The 25562-nt window shown below is 37.8% G+C and overlaps 1 protein-coding gene and 1 pseudogene across 18 annotated transcripts in view; both read left to right on the top strand.

Moving 5' to 3' along the window:
- Positions 1 to 18942, top strand: part of Ankrd28 (ankyrin repeat domain 28) — a 189438-nt gene extending 170496 nt beyond the window's left edge. For 16 of the 17 annotated variants that reach the window (XM_013065343.3, XM_021243958.2, XM_087182252.1 and 13 more), the window contains 7 exons: positions 8178 to 8265; positions 8466 to 8549; positions 9570 to 9715; positions 10427 to 10509; positions 10898 to 10980; positions 11934 to 12025; positions 16963 to 18942. In XM_013065343.3, coding sequence (XP_012920797.2) covers positions 8178 to 8265; positions 8466 to 8549; positions 9570 to 9715; positions 10427 to 10509; positions 10898 to 10980; positions 11934 to 12025; positions 16963 to 17249 — 863 coding nt within the window. In that variant the 3' untranslated portion in view covers positions 17250 to 18942. The remainder of the gene's footprint in view (positions 1 to 8177; positions 8266 to 8465; positions 8550 to 9569; positions 9716 to 10426; positions 10510 to 10897; positions 10981 to 11933; positions 12026 to 16962) is intronic. The other variant, XM_087182253.1, reaches the window with a different exon arrangement.
- Positions 576 to 8165, top strand: LOC147826455 (zinc finger protein 713 pseudogene; annotated as a pseudogene). The gene has a single exon (XR_015439563.1). The product of XR_015439563.1 is annotated as a zinc finger protein 713 pseudogene (transcript).
- Positions 18943 to 25562: the final 6620 nt, after the last annotated feature.

The raw sequence follows: 25562 nt of genomic DNA on the forward strand, positions 1-25562 counted from the left end.
TAGTAACGTCATGCCCTTGGAGCTCAAACACATAATAATTGTGTTTGAAGTCAGTGCCATACACAGCTTAATAAGACCAGGTGGACACTGAGCCTTGTGTCCCTGGTGACATCCGAGTGGGACAGAAGCATTTCCTAGACATGTCGATCTCGTGAAAAACAGAAAGCTTGAAAAACTTACAGGTTAGAGGACACTAAGGAGAGCTAACTTAATGCAGGATCCTAGATCACAGGAAAAACAAAGTAAAGAAGCAGGTGAAATGTATTCAACCTAAAATTGTATCTCACGAGATCCCTGATAGGAGACAAATTTGAGTCTCAGAGAAAAAAGTCTATATAAATGACAAGGGGCAGGAGCCACATTCAGGCTGGGAAACCAGCTCTGAAGGACCCACCGAGATGCTGAGGCTGCCAGTGCTGCAGCGCCTCCAACTGAACCGCTGTGCTGGAAGAGAACAAAGCATCGGTGACACTGCCACACAGGAACTGCAGAGATGTAGCGTTCTGCTGGGTCCTGAATGCAGGTACCCAAAGGAACCATCTGTGTTTGCCCATGTTTTTCCTGTAATGTTGTGACCTAAGGAAGGGAACACAAAGGAGAGAGAAGTGGATGATGGATCACAGAGAGTCAGGTCTCAGGAATCCCTGGCATTCCAGCATGTGGCTGTGGACTTCACCACAGAGGAGTGGGAACAGCTGTATCCTGCTCAGAAGAACCTCTACCGAGACGTGATGCTGGAGAATTACAGGAATCTGGTTGCTCTGGGGCATCAGGTTTATAAGCCAGCAATGATCACTCAGCTGGAGCAGGAAGAGCTGTGGACGAGAGAAGGAGGCCACCCCGTGGGAGCTCACCTAGATGGGGATAATGGACCTAAAATCAAAAAATCAACTCTAAACAAGAATACTTCTGATTAAAAATCAAACCTGTGACATCATTATAGAAAGACTAACAGAAGACAGTTTCTGGTATTCCATGTTAGGAGGACTCTGGGATTTTGATTATTAGTTTGAATTTAACCAAGAAAACCAGCAGAGACATTTGGGACAAGTATTTTTCATCCACCAAAAGATTACACAAGGAAGAAGCATTAAAGGTAACAAATTTGAAGAGACCTATAAAAAGAACTCAAACCTTATACATCAGAGGGTTCCTTCAATTAAAATACCCCTTAATTATGACACACCAGGAAATAGCATCAAACATAATTCAGACTTGATTTATTACCAGGGAAACTATATAAGAAATTCCTTATGAATATGGTGAACGTGGAGAAATCTTCAATCAGCGTATTCTCACTAATCATATTCACACTGGAGAAAATCCCAGTGAATGTGGAAAGGGCTTCAGCCACAATTTGTCTCATACCCAACCTCAGAGAGTGCTCAGAGGAGGGAAACCCTATAAGTGTGATGAATGTGGAAAAAGATTTAGCCAGAGAATACATCTTATTCAACATCAGAGAATTCACACAGGGGAAAACCCTTTCATATGCAATGAATGTGGGAAAGCCTTCCAACAACATTCTTCCTTCACTCAGCATCTGAGAATCCATACTGGAGAGAAGCCCTATAAATGTAATCAATGTGGGAAAGCCTTTAGCTACATCCCATCTCTTACTGAACATCATAGACTTCATACTGGAGAGAAACCTTATGAATGTAGTTTTTGTGGGAAAGCCTTCAGCCAGTGGACTCATCTTAATCAACATGAAAGAACACATACAGGAGAGAAACCCTACAAATGTAATGAATGTGGGAAAGCCTTTAGCCAGAGTGCACACCTTAATCAACATATGAAAATCCATGCCCATGAGAAATTTTGTGACTATACATGTGAGAAAATTTTAAGCCACAGACCTTCACTTAGCAGCATATAAGTTGTGGCAGGGTAAACTGAATTTATAAATGTGGAGAATTTTTATCAGATCTTTCTATTCAATACCAAATTATTCATTTTGGAAAGAAAGTTTATAAATAAACTTCTAATGCGTAGAAACCAAATGTGTACTTTAAACTAGTAACATTATATTCCCAGTAGGGGTTATAACTAGTGAAAATTATTTTATAAACAAAAATACATTGAGCCATGGTCCAAATCTGATATAAAACTTTTTATGAACAAATTCTGTAGCAAATAACTATTACTCACATTTAAGTTTTATGCTGTGAAGCTTTGAAATTATATGAACATTAAAGCAGTGTTGTAGTATTGTCAGTTACATAAACAAAATAAACATAAAAGAGCAATAAAACAATGCAGTCTGGTTTGTGAGATGTCAGCAATTAAAATAATTTACATATTGAAGCATATTAATTTTTTTCCTTGTACAGCCCATAGATTTGATCATCTTAGAAAATACGCAGATACAGGACAGTATGTACATCAGTCTGGTCAGAGTTTGGACTTAAGGTTTTAGCAGTCAAATGAAAGGTTTTTAATTTGTTTTAAGTTTCAATATGGTGTCAAGATTAATGTTAGTTATAACAGCATACTCAGAAAGCTGTACTTTAAGATACCATTTGTTCTGCAGTCAGTTGAGTGCCTTACCAGAGACTTGAGCTTTGCTATCTTTCTGTAAGCAGCTGCTTCATGGTTCTTTTTCTGGGCATCATTCTGACAATGTTGTTGAACTGCAGTAAAAGAAGAAAAGTCTGAATCTTACAAAATTATATTTTAATTCAAATTTTTCATAGGCATTTCTTAATAAGATATCTCAATTTTCATATTAATCCTCACTCCAGAGTTGGAAATTTCATTCTTTTGCTGTGAGAAAGTTTTAGGTTTCTTCTTTTTTTTTTTTTTTTTTCTTTTTTTTTGAGACAGGGTCTCGCTGTGTAGTCCAGGCTGTCTTTAAACTTGAGGCGATCCTCCCACGTCAGCCTCCTGAGTGCAGGGATTCCAGGTGTCCACCACCACACTTGGCATCTTTTGTTGTTGTTGTTCTTGTTATTTTTAAGGCAGACGTGGTGAGGACTCTTGAGGATTGCCCTGTGATTACTATTGGTCATCCTTCAACTCCAAATACTGCTAGAAACATAAAAAAATTTAAATATATAAATCTATTGTGAATTTAAAAGCTTAGTTTGATCTGTGTTTTGCTACCTTATATTCTTAGCTAAAACTATCTTGAAAATTATGACAGCATGGTGACCAAAAATTAGTCTTAAACCAAAGAAGACACTATTTTGCCATTGAAATCTGATTTGTTTTTATAAGGTGACAACATTTTGTGAATATGAGGAAAACCCAAAATATCCAATATAATGGGAAATCCACGGTGTTAAATTTGTTTATGAAAAAGTTAATGAGATGAAGTATTTCAAAGCAAAGACTTTTTATTGGTTAATTTTTTAAAAACATATCAGTGATAACCACTGAGAAAAATATCAGACTGAAATACAGTATTGTCCATCAGGAAGAGCATTTAGTTTTAATATACTGCTCTGTTCTTCAGAGAGTTGCTCTGTATATAACATTTCTCATCAGGTCTATGTAGAACACTATTCTTACTCTATTACTCCTAAACTTAGACACTTTAACAGTTGGTATTAGAGACTGAATTTTGCACAAATTACATGCTTTGTCATTTAAATGAATCAACAGATGTGTCTAATTTTCAGGCTGTAACAAAGAATGGAGCTGAAAGAAATGAAATGTGTGCTGGTTATATGAAATAGGAAACCATACAGACAGTCTAAAATTAATATCGTATTTATAGCCAAAACCATGCTTTATAATTTGGTATTCCCAAAGTAGAATATGTAAAATGGTTTTACTTTGACTAGTAATTATTGTACAGCTGGAAAGAAAACTGGAAGCCCTCCAGCAGAACAAAAAACAACTTTCTCTCAAATTAAAATGATGATCAAGTTTTAAAAAAAAATTGGCTGTGCATACTGATCGTAAAGTTCAGATTTTTCAGTTTATACAGCCATTTAATAACAACTTAAATATATAATACTTAGATTGTGTCATATATTCCTTGAAAAATTTATTGATTTTTTTAAAAGTGGTCATAGTGGTGCTTGCCTGTAAACTCAGCACTCTGGCAGGGTGAAGCAGGAGGGCTGGGGATGTGTAGCTCAGTGCAGAGGCCCTGAGTTCAGTCCCCAGTACCCATAGATTAGATAGATAGATAGATAGATAGATAGATAGATAGATAGACAGACAGACAGACAGACAGACAGACAGATAGATTGATTTTTATGCAGCTCTAAAGCATTCTCGGGATAGCCTTCTGAAATATCAATAAGAGCAGTTCTATCATTCTCTGTTTCATAAATATGATACAGAGTGATGAGACTGTCAGTGTGGTATCACCCAGTAATGATTTCTGGAGACAACCAGGGGCCACAAATTTCCCTTTTGTCAGTCTGCACTCTAGGTAGTGGTTCTGGAGCCCTTTGATTGCAAGGTCTATGGGTTATAGCTATTGAAAGTGACTATTAGAAAGTGAAACTGAGATATTTTTAATGTTTATTTTTAAAAATAAATTACATTTAATATAAGTAATTTTTATGAAGAATATTTTCCAAAACGTTTTTTTAAATTAATTTTATTGGTACATTTTAGGTATACAATATAATGACATTCATCATTGAAAATTTGTACCTTTACATAATCTATCTTGGTTCTTATTTTTTTCCCTATTTCCCCTGTCCTCCAACCCCTCCATCCCTCCCTATTTACAAAGACTTTGTTTCCATTTTTTCATTTTCTCATAATAATTCCATTCCCTTCTTTCCTTCCCCATATCCCTCCCACTTCCCCTTCCCCTGTGCCCCTTTTCTTTCTATTTCACATTATCTGTTATACCTTTTAGTCCTTATTTACGCTTTCAGTTTCTCACACTAGAGAAACTATTCGGTATTTACACGTTTACTATTTATTTCACTTAGGAGTATTTCCTCATTGTGCATCCATTTAGCTATAAATGTCTCTAATTTCTCATTCTTTATGGCTGAGTAGTACTCCATTTTATAAAAAACACACACGCACATTTTCTTTATCCAGTCTCTAGTTGATAGGCAGTTGGGCTGTTTCCAAGCTTTAACTATTACAAACTGTGCTATGAACATGGGTGCACATATATCACTGTGGTTTGATTCTTTTAATTCTTTTGGGAAGATACCCAGCAGGGGAATAGCTGGGTCAAATGGGACTTCCAGTCTTAGTTCTTTGAGGTATCTCCACGATGATTTGCACAGTGGTTGCACCAGTCTGCACTCCCACCAGCAGTGGAGCAGGGTTCCTCTTTCCCCACAGCCCCGCCAGCATTTGTTATTGGTTGATTTCATGATACCCACCATTCTTTCTGGGGTGAGGTGGAATCTCAATGTTTTCATTTGCATCTCTTGAATGACCAGTGATGTTGAACATTTTTTCTTATGTTTATTTGCTATTTCTACTTCTTTGTCTGAGAAATGTCTGTTCATTTCAGATGCCCATTTTCAGATTGGGTCTTTAAATTTGGGAGGTCTGATTTTTTTAAGTTCTATATATATTCTAGATAGTAGAACTTTATCTGGGAACAGCTGGTGAAAATTTTTCCCACATTGTGGATTGTCTCTTCACACTGTTGGTGAAATTTCAGTTGCATTTGTGAACTAGCACAAACAATCAACAAGTGGGATCTCTTCCAAAACTTTTCAATGAGAAGAGTTGGAAGATTTCTTTAATGGCTGTTTTAAGAGAATAATTGGATTGTCATCTGCATCTGTATTGACATAATTTTACTATCACCCCAAGTTTCCCCAGGTCACACTTTAAGAATCCATCTGTCAGGATAGTGGGAAGGTCTTAAATTAGTATTAGACATCTTTCCATTGCTATTTCTTATGTGTTAACATTCAGAAAGATGGGATTAAAGCAATTTCTCAACCTGAACATTCTGAGCCAGATAATTCTTTGTTGTGAGATAATTAGTAGTAGGTCTAGGGATTTAGCTCAGTGGTTCCACTGCCTGCCACGCAAGCACAAGGACCTGAGTTCGATCCCTGGTACAAAAAAAAAAAAAAAAACCAAGATAATTAGTATCCCTGGCTTCTACTCACTAGATGTACCCATAGCACTTCCCCACCCCAGTTGTAATAAGCAAAAATATCTGCAGACATTGCCACATACCTCCTGATGAGCATAATTGTCTTTTTTGGGAGCCACTGAATTAGAGAAAAAAATCTGATAAAGATGACATACAATTATAGGTTTCCTGAAAATTATCTTCTTGTCCTGGTTGATAACAATTACAAGATAAAATTTAAGTTGAGCTATTATTTGAGAATGTTAAAATAACTAATAATAGAGGATCACTTTGTCACTTTTTTAAGATCATAAAGATAGAGGGCCGGGGATTTAGCTCAGTGGTTCCACCGCCTGCCTCGCAAGCGCAAGGTCCCAAGTTTAATACCCAGTACCAAAAAAAAAAAAATCATGAAGATAGAGACTAAGAATCTAACATATTGCTAAAGAAGATCCTAAGTGACTAATAGAATAAAAGAAGCAATATTTTATTTACAGCAACTAATCCAGGTTGAGTATCTGAAATTCAAAATATTCCTATTAAATTTTGGATTTTAGAGCAGTTTGAATTTTGGATTTTCAGATAGGGGTGTTAAGTCAGTGAAGTCTATGTAAGTATTCCAAATTCCAAAACCAGGGCCAGGGGTTCAGTGGTTCCAGTGCCTGCCTTGAAAGTGCAAGGTCCCAAGTTCGATCCCCTGGTACCAAAAACAAAAAGAACCAAATTCCAAAACCTAAAATCTAAAGCACTTCTGGCTGCACACATTTCGGAGAAGAGATATTCAACCTCTGCTGCAGTTGGTTTTATTTGTTTGCTTTTTACTAAACTTGATTTTGAAAACTACGTTAAGAAAAATCTGAGATTTGGGGTTTTTTTCTGTTTTCAATGTTGTGGTTATGTAATGGATTTAATACCTATCAGTAGTCAGTATGCTTGTCCTTTACTACAGCACTATCATTTTTAGGAAATTGTCCTACAAAAGTACTTACTGAAGCCAAGCATGGTGGCAAGGACCTGTAATGCCAGCACTCTGGGAGGCTGAGCCAGGAAATCACAAGCTCAAGCCCAGCCTGGGGAACTTAACAAGCAAGACACTGTTTCAAAATAAAAATAAGCTGGGGATCTAGCTCAGAGGGAAGTCCCAGGTTCAGTCCCAAGTACAGAACAGAAAGAAAAAAATATTCTGTTAAAGAAAAAAGTATCAAATATTTCACTGTATTACTTTTGATATTACAAAGGTGTATCTTTATTTTTTTTTTTCAACAGTATTAAGGATTCAACCTAAGGCCTTGCATGTGCTAACTAAGCAAGTGCTCTACGACTGAGCTTACACCCTTGCCCTTTTCATTTTGAGACAGGGTCTTGGTAAATTGGCTATCCTCAAATTTACAATTCTCCTGCTTTATTCTACTGTGTATCTGAGATTACAGGTATGCACTACTGCGCCCATCTTCACAGATTTTTTTAAAGTACGAATAGCCTCATAGTTAGAGATTTTAAATTATTTATAATACACTGATAACATGAAGTTCTTTGGAACATAGTAAGATTGCTAGACAGGCAGTGTGCATGCCCGTATAATCCCAGCTACCTAGACTGATGCAGGAAGATCACAAGTTTGAGGCCAGCCTGAGAAATTCAGCAAGACCCTGTTTGGATAGGTAGATACGGTGATACCTTGGTTCATGAAGTTAATTCTTTCCACGATTCTGGTTGCAACTGAATTGCAACCCTATAGGTACTGTGGTTGCAACCAGAATCGTGGGAAGAATTAACTTCATGAACCAAGAGATGGGTGAGCAGTCAGGTGGACGGACAGACTGGGGATGTAGCTCACTAGTAGAACACCCCTGGGTTCAATTCCTAGTACTTCCAAAAAAAATTCTTCCAAGAAAAGAAAAAAAAATCATTTCTACACGTACTGTTTAAGGATATATACACCTCATTATGTAAAAAGCAAGTCGCAGAACAAAACATCTCATATACATTAAAAATGAAAGTGGATGTGTATATAAAAGTCATATATATATGAATGTCCTGAACAGTGGTTAAGGTTTAGACACTGTAACTGGGAGATAAGATTGGGGCAAGTATTTGCAATTTTTGCCAGTATCTTTTTTGGATATTAATACCTGGGTTTTTTTTTACCTAATAGGTCATGAGACCTGTGTAGAACTTCTTTTAGAACAAGAAGTTTTCCAGAAAATGGAAGGAAATGCTTTCAGTCCATTGCATTGTGCTGTGTAAGTAAAACCAGAATGAATCAGATTTATTTAGTTTGAGTGTTTTAAGAAATACACCCTTGGCCCAGGGATTTAGCTCAGTGGTGCTGCTGCCTGCCTCCCAAGCACAAGGTCCTGAGTTTGACCCCCAGTATCAAAAAAAAAAAAAAAAGAAAGAAATACACCCTTGCTGTGAGTGATCGCTTTGTTGCCTTACGCAGGATAAATGACAATGAAGGTGCTGCTGAGATGTTAATTGATACATTAGGTGCCAGCATTGTGAATGCCACAGATTCAAAAGGAAGGTAAGAGTTCAACTACTAGCCTGGTGTGTGAAAATTTACAGAATCCATAATTAATTGAAAAATTGAATTGTATATTTCCAAGTATGAATCATTGTTTTAAAATTTCTGTATTGCAGGGCTTTTGTACTTATTTTTGGTTTTTAGCCAGTCTTCCTCTTTTATAAACTATTTCAAAATTTAGAGATTTCCCCATTTTATTTATTTTTGGTATTGGGGATTGAACTCAGGACCTTGTGCTTGCAAGGCAGTCATAGTGCCACTGAGCTAAATCCCCAGCCTAAGATTTCCCCATTTTAAAAAGTCTGTTTCGGTCGAGTGTGGTGACGCATGCCTGTAATCCTAGCACGCACTCGAGAGGCTGAGCCAGGAGGATCGCTGCAAGTTCGAGGCCAGTCTAGACTACATAGTCTAGGCCAACCTAGAATATACGGCAAGACTCTGACTCAAAAGAAAAGTCTGCAGGCAGGGGATTTAGCTCAGTGGTTCCACCGCCTGCCCTGCAAGCGCAAGGACCTGAGTTCGATCCCTGGTACCAAAAAAAAAAAAAGAATTTTTAGGGCTGGGGATTTAGCTCAGTGGTTTTGCTGCCTGCTGCGCAAGGACAAGGACCCAAGTTCGATCCCTGGTACCAAAAAAAAAAAAAGTCTGCTTTTTATCTAGTGATCATTGTTAACAAAAGTTAACAGTATTCTAAATAGGAGTAAAGGCCCAAAGAAGAAGAGTCCAGCAGTTGAAATAGGTAGTAGTTGTTGAATCGGGATGTTTTTCAAATTTTCTTCATTGATATGATGTAATTTTAGCAATTGTATAATTGAGCTTTATTTTAGACTAGTTCTGCTTTAATGAAGGCCTTTATATTATTGGAAATACAAATTCATGCAGCATTGAGTTTACTTGTAGCCAGGCATTGCTTTTAAAGCCTAATATATAAACCCTTGAAAATTCCTGGTCCTAAATTAAGGAATACTTTTTGCTGATGTCTGTAATTCAGCCAAATATTTCAATTTCTCCCTGTCACAGAACTCCTCTCCATGCAGCTGCCTTCACAGACCATGTAGAGTGTTTACAGTTGCTGCTCAGCCATAATGCTCAAGTCAACTCTGTAGACTCTTCTGGGAAAACACCGCTCATGATGGCTGCAGAAAATGGACAGACAAATACAGTTGGTAAAGAAATTGCTTAAAGTCTGTTCTTCTAGTTACCTATATTGCTTGTGTATAACTTAGATCCCAAGGCTTCTGAACTCCACTCATTATCACTCCTGAGATTTAAAAACTTACTTGGGTCGAGGATTTAGCTCAGTGCCACCATGCCTGCCTCACAAGTGTAGGGTCCTGAATTCGATCCCCAGTAACCCCCCAAAAAAACTTTGCTGCTTTGCAACCTACATTTTCATTTAGGGAGAGTGTTTTAATTAGCCCTTACTGATCAAAGAGTTCATTTTAGCAAAGCAGTGTAATGTAATGCTTAACACTGGCTCTCACTGGAGTCAGATTGCCTGTGAGTTCTAAGTGTAGCTAAGTGACTTTATGCCTTAGTTTCATTTATTAAATAAGACTAATGACACCTCCTGTGTAGAACTGTTACAGGAGTCCAATAAATTACTGTAAATCCAAAGCACAGAAAACAGTATTTGAAGTTTTGTAAGCCCTCACAAAATGTTAATTGCTGTTGTTAGTATTTGTGATTTACACAAGCATGTAATTGCACCATACAATCATGACAGTATAGGATATGTATTACTGTATTTTTCTTGCAGCTGAATTTTTGCAAGAGGGATACTTTTTGCTTTATGTCTTCATTTCTCTACAGTGAGTTATTGGTAATCTAAGAAAAATGTTCATAAACATAAGAACTGATGCACTTTTTCCTCTCAGAGATGCTGGTTAGCAGTGCTAGTGCAGATCTGACCTTGCAAGATAACAATAAAAACACTGCCCTCCATTTGGCTTGTGGCAAGGTATGTACACATTTTATAAGGACAAATTTGCATTGTTGATATCAAAGTGGCATTAAAGATTTGTCTGCTTCACTAAAATAAAAGCTAGGGACCAAGTCCTTTTAATGATTACTGGCATCAGTTTTTTCTTGGAAAACAAAATACTAGCTTGTTAAATTTGGGAACAGCAACCTAAACACGGTTTTTATCTGTCTTTAAATCTTGCTTCTTCTTGTCCTCTCCATCTACTCACACTTCTCACATCTTCAGGCAAATATTTAAGGGATTAGCCAAGAAAATTCATGGTATAAGTATAGTGTTGTACATATGTATGAACTAAGGTTAGAGATTGTTGGATGTGTAAATTTTTAATGATGCCCAATTTAAGAGTAATTTGCCACAATTTTAGGGTCATGAAACTAGTGCCTTGTTAATACTGGAAAAGATAACAGATAGGAACCTCATCAACGCAACCAACGCCGCCTTGCAAACGTGAGTACTTTCAGTGTCTAGTGTAAACTTTGTGATCTCTCTGTAATTTTAAAAACAGATAAATGTATCTTTTAAAACATGGGATCAATGGAGTCATCACATATTAGTCACAGAAACAAGGCATAAAGAACAGTTTTTACAACTGAGAAAGCACTGCCGAAATCATCACAATTAAAAAACCTATTACTAAAAATGTGTTTGAACAGAAACTATTAGAACATTGATATGGGGGAGTGGTGACACATTTACCCACATGATATTCTGAAGGAAAGTGGAACTGCTATTCTGTGTGTTTCATGGAATGGACTGTAAAAGTATTATTGAATGTGAACAATAAATGAGGCAAGAAGCTTTTTATATCTGTCTATAAGGTAGAAATTTCAGAAAGAATCAAATTCTTAATATGAGCCTCAAGCCTTCCGGCTGACTGAGATCTTACAGCTGTGTCTCCCTTCATCCTTTCCCAATTCCCACTTGCTATTGCACTTTAGACTTGGTGAAGAAGAAAACTTAGAATAGGATTCACATTCTGGAGTCAGTCTCTTGAGGGTCCAAACTTCAGGCATGGAGCCTATAGGATGTTTTTAAAGGCTGTTAGAATTTGTTACTGCAGTTGACATTTCTTATGTATATGTTTGCCAACCTCATTTCTTAAAACAACTTAAGAGTAAGTTTCATTGGTTAAATCTTTTTAAACAAGGAGAGTAACAGGATTGATGAGAGTGGGAAATATGCCTGTACGGCCTATGGCTAAGTTTATACACAGTGAGGGGTGCTGAGAGAACATTGCACGGAGATGCTGCTGTTCCCACACGTTTTCATTGCTCTTAGGAGTCACTGTCTCATGTTTGTTTCTGGGTCTTCACAACATGGCAAAAATGCTCTTTCCCAGCTGTTTGTGTCTGTGTACATGCACTGCACATACATATACATGTATGGTTTTTTTCCCCCAGACCTCTGCATGTTGCTGCCCGAAATGGGCTGACAATGGTGGTTCAGGAACTTTTGGGGAAAGGAGCAAGTGTACTTGCAGTAGATGAAAATGGTAAGTAGGTTCTGTATTCTCTTCCCTTACTCTGTATCCCATTAGAAGCTTTTATCCTTTGATGGTCCATATTTGAAGGAAACGTGGATATTTTTTACTGGCAGAGAAGAGAACTGAAGTTAATATTGAGTAGTATGTTGTGGCAAAGGAACGAGGACTGGAGAAACAGGAAAAGTCCATCTAATAGATGAACTTGTAAGCTAGAGTTAGTGTTCACTATTTACACTTAACACCACTGTTCATCTTAGTAGCTGAAGGTTTTGTGCTTTCACAAGATATTTATTAAGGCCCTACTTAAGCATCATTCTTATGCAAAATTAATAACCTTTAGTTGTCCTGTAAAAACAAGGGATTGTCTTCCTAGATTACTCTTCCTCAGTATATACATATTAGTTCTGTCATCTTGTTTTGGTGCAGGGGATCAAACCCAGGGTTTCACGCATGCTGGCACATTTTATACATTCCCCTCCCACAGTATCTCAGTCCTTGTTTACCTGTTTTCTTTCCTCTTTGTTTTTTCCATGGAGATAACTTCTAATATACCCAGGACTTCACACAAGCACTCTACCTCTGAGCTACACTTCCAGCACCTAGTTCTGTCATCTTTAAAAAAATACATTAATCACACTACTGTTGCCAACTTCCACGTTGCCTCTCTGTTCCCCATTGCAGCAGGACTGCTCAAGAATTAGCTCTTCTGTAGTCAGGTCTTTGCCTCCACCACACAGCAAAACCATTCTTAATCAGATCACCAGTGGACCTCCACTTGGCAGATCAGCTTTTGGCACAACTGATTACTCCTTTTCTTTTGGTAAACTTTCTTTATTTGGCTTTCAGGACCTTATAGCTTATTGATTTTCTTCCTACATTACAAGTTACACTCTCTCAATTGCTTTTACAAAATTTCCTCTCCCTAACTTCTTACTACTGGAGGGCTCAAGGACTCAGTCCTAGATTCTTTTTGCTTTCTCTGTCTACATTGACTGTCTAGGTTATCTCATCTAGTTCAAACAAAAACTGGAGCATACAGGTAGAACAAAAACTACCTGGATGCTGAGAATTCTCAAATTTATATTGCAGGCCCAAATCTCTCATGATTCTATATTCATACATCCATCTGCCTTTGACCATACCATGTGAATGTCTGATAAATAGCTTGGCTCTAACATGTCCAGAACTGAACTGTCAGTCCTTTCTTCCTTTCCCCCACCAAACCTACTCTCATCACAGCCATCCTGATTCCATTAGAAGATAGTTCTCTTTTTATTGTTCATGGCAAGGATTTAAGAGTTTTTCCTTGCTGTTGCTTTCTCATACCCACTGTATATGTCATCAATATATACTGTTGATTCTACCTCTGAAGTATATTCTGAATCTGCATACTTCTTTCTCTTCTGCTACAACTCCGGTAGATCCTTTTTAAATATGTAAGAACATGTTTCACCTCTGAATCTGAGTTTACTAATAGTTCTTACAGTGACCTATAAGATCCTCTACCCTGTTACTTTCCTGATCTCATACTGTCTTTCTCTTGCTTCATTCTGCCACAACAGCTCCTCTGTTACAGGGGTGCACATTCATCACCATCTTTGTTTTGGCTTTCTCTGGGTGGAACACTGACCCCCAAGCATTTTAAGACTAAATCCTTCACCTGTTTCAAATATTACCTCAAATTGGGCCAGGGATTTAGCTCAGTGGTTCTGCCACCTGCCTCACAAGCACAAGGACCCAAGTTTGATCCCTGGTACCAAAAAAACAAAACAAAACAAAAAAAATACTACCTCAGATTTTATCTCCTGAAGCCTATCTAGATTACCTTATTTGCACTACAACTTGCTGCATTCCCCCACCACAGCACTCAGTCCTTGTTAACCTGTTTTCTTTCTTTTTTCCTTAGACATAACTTCTAATACACCATATATTGTTACTTTTTGGTACGTTGATTAAAATGAATGTAATCTCCATAAAAGTAGAGAATCTTTGTTATTTGTGTTCATTGATATATTCCATATGCTTAGTAAAGTGCCTGACCACATTAGGATCTCATTGTTTGTTGCATGAATGCATATACCGAGCACAGTGCTAAGTTCTGAGAATGTAGTATAGAATAAGAAATAGTGTGCTCCTTAAATGGAGATAAGAGCATTCACAGGCTGTCTCAGTGCCCTTGAAGTGGTTTAATTGAAGTAAACCTAAAATACTATCAGGAGGTGTTCAAACCTTTTCTTACAGATCAGAGAAAGCATCCCAAAATAGAGATTTCCAAGCCAAAATTTGAAAGACGGGTAGAAAATGAGGAGGGAACTTCTAGGCTGAAAGTGTAGGCCATTAGAAGATATAACATGAGATGAATACAAGTTCTGTATTAGATCAAGTAAGAAGGGATCTGACCATTAGAAAGATAGCAATTAGTCTGGAGAGGAGCAAGACGGAAAAGAGTAGAGTTAGAGACGTAGATAGTGCCCAGAATTAAGGTAGAGCCACTGGGGATGAGAAGACGTGGGAGGTTTCTAGAGGTCTCGTGATGGTAGTCTCACTGGGGCTTGGGGAAAGAGTAATGAGACTTGGTGGTTGGAAGAAGTCGCATACCATTTACCCAGCTGAGCTTGTGTGGATGGAAGTATCATTAATTGAGATAGGAATACAAGAGGATAGAGCTGAGTTCATTTGGGGCCATCAGTATAAACCCCAATTTAGATGTATGGATCACAAGATATAAGTTAGACCTAGAGATCTGGAATCAATAGTATTTGTAGTTCTTGAGATCCGTAGATGTGGAGATAGCACCTATGAAGCCAAGTTCAGGCTCAGCCAGCTTTAAACAAAACTTTCATTATGAGTAAATTATATTTCTGGAAATATAGCTGCTATATAGATTAAAATGGGGAACCTAAAATTATAATGTATGGCCTGGGGATTTAGCTCAGGGTGCCTCATCTGCCTCAAAACCACAAGGTCCTGAGTTCAATCCCTGGTACCAAAAAAAAAATTATAACATATACTTAATAAGATAGTTAGCCACATTACAAAACACTTAAATCACTTATCACTAATAGCTACTGCAAGTCTGTGTTGATCATTTTTGAGATTTTAAATACCTAATGTTATCCTTATAAAATAAAAAGGACTGTAAAAAATGATAATAAGATCCAGCTGTGGTGACCTGGGTATCTTCTAACACACTTTGTAAAGTCCAGTAGCAATTGTGGTCCAAAGGTGACAAGCTATAGTAAATATCATTCTCACTTTATAATCATTTCTAGTGACGTAGTTACAGATTTCTCCTGTAATAACAGAGGTTGATGAGAAGGACCAGTACATCCTACATTCACTAAAAATGGGGTTAGTGATATTTTGGTGGATTTTCTCAGATGAGATGACTGTTGTATTTGCACGGAATATCCTCAAGAAGTTTGCTTCTCGGGCCGGGGATTTAGCTCCGTGGTTTCTCCACCTGCTGCGCAGGCACAAGGACCTGAGTTCAATCGCTGGTACCAAAAAAAAAAAGAAGTTTGCTCCTCTTGCATTTCTCTCTTGCTAACCACACCAACCCATGCAGAAGAAAGGAGTCTGTTTTTAGTTGTATTTGCACTGGAAAACACCCCTGAGGCATGTTTCTCTCCCCATTTCCACTCATTTAAGGCATCCTAGCCTAATGGGTCATTCTGTCTACCGGCATCTGGTGTTGAAGTAGCCAGAACCTTCAGATCTTCAGAAGAGCCCTTAAAAGAATTGTGATGGGCAATGAAACATTCCTGTAGTCATTTTAAGGAGTCTTTTTTTTTTCCAAAAATTTTTTATTAATACAGTACATGTTTATTAGTACATGTTTATGCTACATAACAAATACCTATAAATATATGGTACCTATACGTATTGCATTATAGGGTAATCAGGTAGTTGCTCCCTTTGGTAAAATGAGAATTTTATAAATGGAAAATACATACTTTCAGACATGTTATACTACCCTTGATAAAGAAAGTATAGAGAGAATTGGACAGAGCTAAATGTCTAGTAGGTAAAATGTATAACTGGCATAATTAGTGAAATATATAACTGAAAGTGAGCTGACTTCAGTTACCTACAACAGCGTCTCACACATAATGTTAAGCAAAAGAAGCTAGATAAGAAATATATGTACTTCATGAATCTATGTTAGATTCAAAACTTTAGTTTTTGAACACAAGTAACAAGGAAGTGGTTTACACAGAAGATCAAAGTAGTGGTTACCATTGTGGAAGGAGGGAAAAGGTAGTGATTGGGTAAGGGAATCCATGGAACTTCTTGTATGCTGGTATCGTTCTCTTTCTTAACCTGGATGGTGGTTATACAAATGTTGTTTTATACTAAGTCATCTTGTTATTTCAAAAACAAATGTGCCTTTTAAAATAAATATATACATATATGTGTGTGAAGGCTAAAATGTAGGTGTATCTAGAAAGAAGTATCTAGATTTGCAATAACAGATGAAGCTATAGAGTAAGATTTTAAGACATTTTGAGTTCAGTTGGATGTGGATAAGTTGTAAAATCTTTGGGAAATCAGCCATCTCTGGGCCTCAGTTTCTTCTGTTGTTTACTCTATACAGTCTCCTCCCACCCTCGCTTTCTATGGTTTGGTTTTGTTTTTTGAGACAAGGTCTCACTATGTAATTCAGACTGGCCTTGAACTCACTATATAGCCCAAGCAGGCCTCAAGCTTGTACAGTCCTCCTGTCTCAGCCTTCCAAGTGCTAGGATTACAGGTATGCACCACACTTGGTGTTTTTGTCTTTTTCTACTTATTGGAAAACTGTGAATCATTCTGGTTAAAACAATCTTTTGTAAGCCAAATAATTTAAAACACGTCTAAAGCCGAAGGCCTTTAAGCTTATTTACTTATATTTAGGGAAGTTAAGTCTGAGAATGTTAATTTCTAAATTTTATCTCTAATTCTAGGCTATACCCCAGCTTTGGCATGTGCTCCCAATAAGGATGTTGCTGATTGTCTGGCTCTCATTTTGGCTACCATGATGCCTGTCTCATCAAGTAGTCCTTTATCATCCTTGACATTCAATGCCATTAACCGTTATACCAACACCTCAAAAACAGTCAGCTTTGAAGCCTTGCCCATCATGAGAAACGAACCTAGCTCCTATTGCAGTTTTAACAATATTGGTGGAGAACAAGAGTACTTATACACAGACGTGGACGAACTCAACGACTCCGATTCTGAGACCTATTGAGAGGCTGAGCCAAAGGTCTGGGGGAGAAGTTCTGACACTGAAGCTTCAAACTGTGCTTTTTCAGGAAAAAAGCACTTTCTTGTTCACATACAAATTCAACCTAAGAGGAAAGATCGCAGTGAACGAAATGTAAGAAATGTAATAACATTAGGAAGAAGAATTTTAAAGGCAAGTTTTGCAAAAGGAACTTCTAGAATCTTGAAATAGACTTGACCAGAGGAAAATACATTGATGTCAAAGTGCTTTGTGGAATTCTTTAATTTGGCCTTGCAATGCCAGAAATAACTGGGGACACTGTGCACCCTAACCTCCTTACATAAGCAACACTATTGTAAAAGAAGAGATAACACTAGATTTAAATTTTATCGGTAAAATTACAACTAAATTTAATGGCAATAAAAGTGTGGTACAGTAGGCATTATGTGCACAGCAAATTGCCAAAGGACCAAATGACTTAAAGATTTTCTAATGAATGACATTTTGTGGAAACTGGAGTAGGTGAAATGAGACATTATCTAAACCAAACTTCAATATTTCTGAAAATGAAGCCGAGATTTTGTTTTAAATGTTGATTTTTTAAGAGTAAACATCTGAAAGCCTTCCAATACTGTATTAAACCATGAAAGAAAGCAGATGTATTTTTGCATTTTTTCTTTTACATAAAAATTTTAGAATTCCAATTTTTATAATATTAGGATCAAAAACCAGCTGACTGGATGCAGTATGGGTGAAAATCCTTGTGACATAGACATGAAATGGATTGAGGGTATGGCTGTCGCCCAGTTTTGAATGATTTGGGTATAAAATTGAACTATTTTTGTTTAAGAAGGTAAAGAATTTCCCAGAAAAAGTTCATGAAATCAAAAAGTAGATTATTTCACCCTATTGCAATTAAGTGGTCCTAGGGAACGGAATTTTCAACCTCGCTACTCTGGATGATACACCTTTGTTCACTTAGGTTAATTTGTGTGCCTCTACAATGGGTTGGGGATTTTTGTTGTCATTTTTTTTATCTGAGTTTTGAAAAGTGAAGAATAAAAAGGAAAAAATCCCCTGTTATAACATTATCAAATCTCTTGGAAGGCATTTCTATATTGGGCAAGATTTAAAATACAAAAGCCTTGAGGTCCTATTCAGATTAAGAGTAGCACGTTTGTAACTTGTTACTATTTGGAGGGAGAAGCTGTTGCCTGCCAAATTGAAGACTGCCTTTCAAGTAACAAACAGAAAAGGCTGACATTTAGGCTTTTAAATAACACTTTAAGTCATTCTGCTTTTACTGTAACTGTCACTTTCCCAGTTTTTACCTATGTAGAGGGTTTTAAAGGTCTAAGTAAAATTCCACAAATTGCAACAAAATACCCGATTTAATTTTATCCTTTTTGTATTGTGAAACTGGAAACTTTATGACATTGTAAATTATCAGCTGGTTTTTCTGAATATAAAGTGTGAAAACACAGAACAGTATTTTGATCTATTTGATAATTTTGTGGGGTTTTTGAAGAATTAATGAGCATGTACATAGGAATAGTGACTGCTTGAATACTGTATTTACTTGCACTCTTTCAGTACATCAAGATTCCTGTATATTTTAGAGTATAATAAAATACAGATGTGAGTTGTATTTAATGAATAATGTATTTGTATCTGTGCATAATATCTAAAAAAATCTATAAAGTTTCTAGGGCATTGACTACTAGATTTTAAGCATTTTTTCTAAAATATTTACAAAAATTATAAATATAATCCTCCATCTTTTCTTTATAATATAAAGAAATCATAATAAACCCTTCCTCATTATGAGTGGTAGGAAGGTAAATATGCATTTTAAAGACAGTAGACTATACATTTTCTATTGTGTCTTTTGAAAAAAAGTAAACTCAAGAGGATTCTAAAAGTATACATATGTGTGCTTTCTCTTTCCTTTTAGGAATTCTCTTCTGAATTCCCTGAGGGAATTTTCTAGAATCTCAGAATTGAAAGAGCCCTGAGGTTCATCCAAGTCTAACCTCTTAACCAATGCAGGAGTCCCTTCTACAAGGGTGATCTTTCCACCTTGAATACTTCCAGTGACTCTACCTCACCAAGCAGTCCATTCAGTTGTTGAGCAGCTCTGTTAGAAAGGTCTTCCTTAGATGGAGTTGAAGCCTCCCTTCTGGTAACTTCTGTCCTTGGGGCCAACTAGGTCTGTGCTCTGAGAGAACGTTGGAAAGATGAATCTCCAGCCCTCTGCCATGTCGCCTCTTTCACAGGCTGTTTGACTCCTTTGCTGAAGGGATTTTTCAGAAGGACTCATTAGATGCCCTGTTAGATTTATCACATCTAATGAAACCCAAGGTGTAGTTATAAAGTAACTAGCTCTTTTTAGTGTACCATCACACATGGCAGAACTTAGATCCTGTATCACTTTGTGTAAATGGTGCTGTTACTAGAAACATTTGTGAAGTGGTCCTTGCAATTGCTAGTGCGCTAAAAAAACTGTTCCATTGCTTTGTGGTTGCGTGTGTGACCGTCTGCCCCCCAGCTTGACCAGCCACTTCTTTTGGTGTGCACCTGGTGAGGGGACCTCCCAAGTGCTGTCCCAGATAGCATGTGCACGACACCAGTATCTGCAGTAAGTACAGGGACCACTTTAGTGAGTGGACACAGCGCCCCTGAAAGCTTCTTTATAGTTACACCTTGTGTGTCAGGTGCCCAGGCTCTGTTCTGTGGTGTTTTTCATCCTCACACAGAGCAGAAAGGCTGGTTTACTTTCTTTAACTTCTCCGTGAAAGGTAACATCCGAAATTTCTGATTCTGTGTATTATAATACCAGTTTCTGCTCACAAACAACTTTGGGGAAATAAATGGTGATAACAGTAAAGACCTCCTTTAATAGGACATTCAACTCAAACAGTGCCATTTAGTTCAGGAAAATCTCTAAATGTAGCTGTAAATTTGGGAATTTAATTTGGCTTATATTGGACCTTTTAAATGAAATAAAGTTTTTTAATACAATAAATCGTGTCTTTTGTATGTAAACAACTTTCACTTCCTAGTGTCTTCATTCATTGTTCAATTATGACGCATTTTTATCTTTCTTTTTGGGTTTTTTTTTGAGGGGGGTACCGGGGATCAAACTCGGGTGTTTGTTTTGGAGACAGGGTCACCCTATATAAACTCAGGCTGACCTTGAACTCACTGTACAGCCCACGCTGGCCTCGAACTCATGGCAGTCTTCCTGCCTCAGCCTCCCAAGTGCTGGGATTACAGGCATGTTACACTATACTCCTTTAATCTTTCTTTAGAAATCTAATGACTTTTCAATAAAGCTGTTTTTAGACTTTAGATAAACATTCAACAAATATTGTTTACTTGCTCCATATTTGGGAGTGGAAATGAGCAGAAAACCTAGAAATTATGGTGCTACCCTTTAAGAGCTTACAAGCTCATCATGTAAAGGTATAAAGAAGAAAGTAATAAAAGATCAGAATAACCTCATGGAAGAAGTGGCACTGAGGCTGGAAACTGAAAAACCAATGCCATTTGATCCTGTAGTGGGGGACATAAATGGTGTCCTAGACAACAAGACCAGGAGTTCTTAAAATGGCTGATGGGACAGTTTGGGATAGAGTACATATCAGCATTTAGCTTTCCTGAGCATAGAAAAATGAAAACATACAAAAGATCTGATGGGGGGGTGGGTATGGGGGATCAAACTCAGCACCTTGTGCTTGCAAGGCAGGCAGCAGAACCACTGAGCTAAATCCCCATCCCCTAAAGATCTGATTTTAAATATGTGCAGAGATGAAATAACAGAAGAAAACAAATCAGTGATTGGAGGGGCAGGTAAAGAGAGCTTTAATCTCTTAAAACCATTTCTGTGCAGGTATAGTAAGTCCCCAACGTAGCGAGTTCCATTCCAGGAGAATTGTAAGGATTCTTTCATGAGCTGACAAAATGAGTCTTAGACGGTACACCTGTGAAAGTTTGCAACTCAAATGTTCCTAAGTCAGGGACTTACTGTAATAATAGAAAATGCTTATACTGCATTTATCATATCCCACAAAAGTTTGTATTGCTTGAAATACATTATCTCTTAATCCACACATCTCTCCTATGAAGTAGATACTATTAATAGCACCACTTAGATGGGAAAAGAGATGAAGTAACTTGCCAAAGGTCACTTGGCTGGTAATTTGTGAGGCCTAGATTCAAATCCAGGCAGTCATTTCCATGGTCTGCACTCAACCCCCGATGATTTCTAACATGCTTTCTAGTCCTTGTTGAAATTAGCAAATTTTATAAGTTGGAACAAAGACGACTACTAAATTACGTAAGTTGACTTTTGTTATATTATCTTAGGGCACCATTTTCAGAAGAAAGACAAATCTGACCACAATAGCTGTTTATGAAACACCTGCTATGTCCCAGAGCACAGCCTAAAAGACACATCTACCTAACATTTCCGCTGTTACTGCTGTCTAACCACCTCACATCTCAGTTGCTTAAAATAATCATTCATACCATGCTTTTGCAGGTTGGCTGACAGGCTAGCTGAGTGACTGCTTCAAGCTGGGTTTCAGTGAGACTCTGCCACCCATTACCAGGTGTGCTCCATCTGCTCATCCTTGGACCTGGCTGAAATACAAAAGGGGTACAGAAGTGCTCCCTGTCCTGGTGGGAGCGCGGAAAGGCAAGCCTGCTCACACCACACACAGGGTTTGCACCTGTGTGCATCACATCTGCAAGTCACATGGCCACGCCCAACCTCAATAGGACTGGGCAATATTCCCTGCCAATTAGAGGGGTAGTTCGGTTTCCTTGCCACACTTCACAGCCCTGAAATGATGAGCCAACGAGTTTTTTCTCTCTTTGGTTTTCCAGGACCGAGCTTCCTAGTCCTTCTTTCATGCCTGTTTCTTCCCTGTTTGTGCTACACTTCTAGTGCAGATGCTGCACACGTAAAGCTGGGTAGGAAGATGTATTGGGCTGGGAAGGGCTTCTTTGGCAATGCAAAACTGATTAGTTGTTGAATCTGCACTTTTTCAAGATAGAGAACCAACCTCTTGCCCACCTAAATCTCCAGAAGAATACAGCACCCGTCCCCTCTCTGGCATCTTACTATGGCAGTCCTTTAAGGCAGAACCTAGTCTGAAAGAAGGTAGAAAAGATTGGTCAGTAACTACTTTTAAGAGAAAAAGATGCCAATGTATAAAGCTGTCTGCTTGAATCATTTCTCCCTCTCCAGCACTTAACATAAGTCTCCATCTCTGCTTCATTCCTCTTTTTTGTATTGAAGTCCCTGACTTACAAACAAGTTCTGTTCCTAGAGAACATCCGTAAGTTAAATTCATTTGTAAGTCCGACAAAACGAGACTCATACACCTTTGACACAAATGTACAATGTACATTGCTTTGCACTTCCCGGCAGTCACCTCTACATCACCACTGTTTTTCCTCCTGCAGGACATCTGGGCTCTGACTGAGCACTGTACAGTAAGCACCCAGCAGCACAGCTGTGACAATGGCCAGCAGACACGTGAGCTACTTCTGTGATTTGTTCACATCTATGAATGTTCCTACTGCGAGGTGGTTCGTTTGTATCTGAAAATTTACAACTTGAGTGTTTACAAGTCAGGCACTTAAATATTTCTCATTTCCTTGTAATAATCACACTCCTTTTGCCTTGAGTCTACTGTCTTAATTAGAATTTAAATACAAAAAGTCACTTTGAAAAAGCAGTAATTTAATCTTAAAATATTTCAACAGGCCAGCAATTTAGCTCAGTGGTTCCGCCAACTGCCTCAAAAGCACAAGGTCCCAAGTTTGATCCCCCGTACCAAAAAAAAAATTTCAACAAACATTCCTAAAGTACACATTCTGTGATAAGCACTCTTTTAAATACTAGAAGATAACACCTGGGATAACAAACAGGTAAGTCCCTGCTCTCAGGAAATTAAAGTTTTAGTCAGGGAGACAGACAAGAAAAATTCTAGATAGTGAACAGAGAAAACTTGTGAGAGTAACTGAATAAACGCTTGAGTTCTGGTGTTTGAGAAAGAGGTCCTTGAGGATAAAAAGTTTGCTCAGTTATGCGCTAACGGATGTCAGGTGCCTTAAGATTTTACCGAGTATGTGGAGGAATGCTGACATAACTAATAAGAGCAGGAAGAGAGATGGGAATGGGGAGCCTATCCACTAAAACAAACGATTCTGCTGAGTGCGGCTGACCCACAGCCATGTGGTAAGAATTGTGTGTCCTTTGAATAGAGAAGGGGGCTGGTTATCAAAAGGTGAGCCCTTTTGAAAGGCTGCTGGATCCGGGGGCAGCTAACTTGTTTCATCTCCCTCTAGCAATGAAGATAACATAGTACTTGGAGTTGGACAAGATCCCACTCCACCCTCAAACGTGTTTTGTAACCAAAAAAAGTAGCATCGGATACTATAATACTGGCACAATCAAAATGCATGTTTTATACTGATAGCAAATGTTTGACCTAACCTGCTGCTTTTGTGTAACCAGGTTTGAGCGCTTATTTCTGGCCCTGAGCCAGCAAGACTCACCATGTGTGAAAGAAGTTACTTGTGATTGTGATGTTTAAGTCTCAAAACAGGAAATGCCAAAATCTAAGAAAATGTGAAAAGAATTCAAGGAAAGGGGACTTCTGGAGAAGAGCTTTGTCTTTTGAATCTGAGTAGCTCGAGAGGAGGGGCCGTCAGTTGCCTGCAATTCAGGGACTAAGAACCTAAGACACTAAACGCAAGGAGCTCTGCAGTAGCCTTGGAAACTAACAGCCCCCATTCCTGGTGCAGCCTAGCAGCCACTAGAAAGCAAAACAAAGGTAGAAGTCTTTAAAGCCTCATTCCTAAATGTATCTCATTCCCATTTCTGTTCATTCATTGACTCATTCAAATTCCCACTTATTCATTGATCAATGAGAGCTTCAAAATTTATGATGTTCTGGGAGTGGTAGCCTGCACCGCACTCAGAAGGCTCAAGAAAGAGGATCATTTGATCCCAGGAGTTTGAGACCAACCTGGGCAACACAGCAATAAACCCATTTCAAAAAAAAAAGTCATGCAAAAGCTGATAGAACTGCATAGAGAAATAGATGACTCCATTTTTTTTTTTTGGTACTGGGGATCGAACTTGTGTCCTTGGCACTTTCGAGGCAGGCAGCTGAACCACTGAGCTAAATCCCCAGCCTGATGACTCCACTTTTATTGTAACTTCTCACCCATCTCATCAATAATAGACAAAACTAGCAGGCAGAAAATCAGAGCATAAATGAACCTGACATCATTAACTGTGTAATGGACATCTGTAGATTACTTCATCCTAACAGCAAAATACGCATTCTGAAGCTCACGTGGAGCATTCAACAAAGACAGACCACATTCTGAGCTGTAGAACACACCTTAACAAGCTTAAAAGAGTAAAAAATATAAAATTACTTAACCTCTAAATATGATGGAATTAAAATAGAAAATAAAAAGACAGCCAGAAAAACTCAAGATATTTGAAGATTAAACAACACACTTGTAAATAAAACATGGATGGCCAGGTATGCTTGCACACGCCTGTAATCCTAGCACTCAAAAGGCTGAGACAGGAGGATTGCTCCGAGTTCAAGGCCAGCCTGAACTACACAGTAAGTTTAAGGCCAGCCTGGACTACATAGCAATACCCTGTCTCAAAAACAAAACATGGATGAAAAAAACCTAGAAGTACTTTTAAAATATTTTGAATTAGGTCTAGGGTTATAGTTCAGTAGTAGAGTATTTGCCCAGCATATATATATATATATATATATATATATATATATATATATATATATATATATATATACATATATATATATATATATATCTCCCTGGGTTGGAGTCCTAGAATCACAAAAAGGCCAAAAAAAAAATTTTTAACTTTGATTTAAATGAAAGATGTAAAACAACTTATCAGAATTTGTGGGATTCTACAAAAGCAATGCTTAGAAATTCATGGCATTAATACTTTTTCTCCAACTAGTGACAGGATCATATGGCTTTTTCCTTTCCTCTGTTAAAATGATGACTTTTGGGGGTGGATCTTCCAATGCTGAACCAACACTGCCATCCCTATAACAAAACCACTATCTACATCCTGCCAGATCTGACTTCTAATAGTTTGTTTTGTTAAACAAATTTCTATATATGTTCATACTTTTTTCTTCTATTATCTTTATCCAGTTTTAGGATTAGCACAATGTTGAGTTCCTAAAATGAGGGGAGAAGTGTTCCTTTTTTTTCTGCTTTAAATGTTTGATATAATTTATCAGTTAAAATGTATATGAG

Source organism: Heterocephalus glaber, unplaced genomic scaffold (genome assembly GCF_053883595.1).
Source record: "Heterocephalus glaber isolate CG9 unplaced genomic scaffold, H.glaber_assembly_v1.0 deba00001472, whole genome shotgun sequence".
NCBI classification, from domain to species: Eukaryota; Metazoa; Chordata; class Mammalia; order Rodentia; family Bathyergidae; genus Heterocephalus; species Heterocephalus glaber.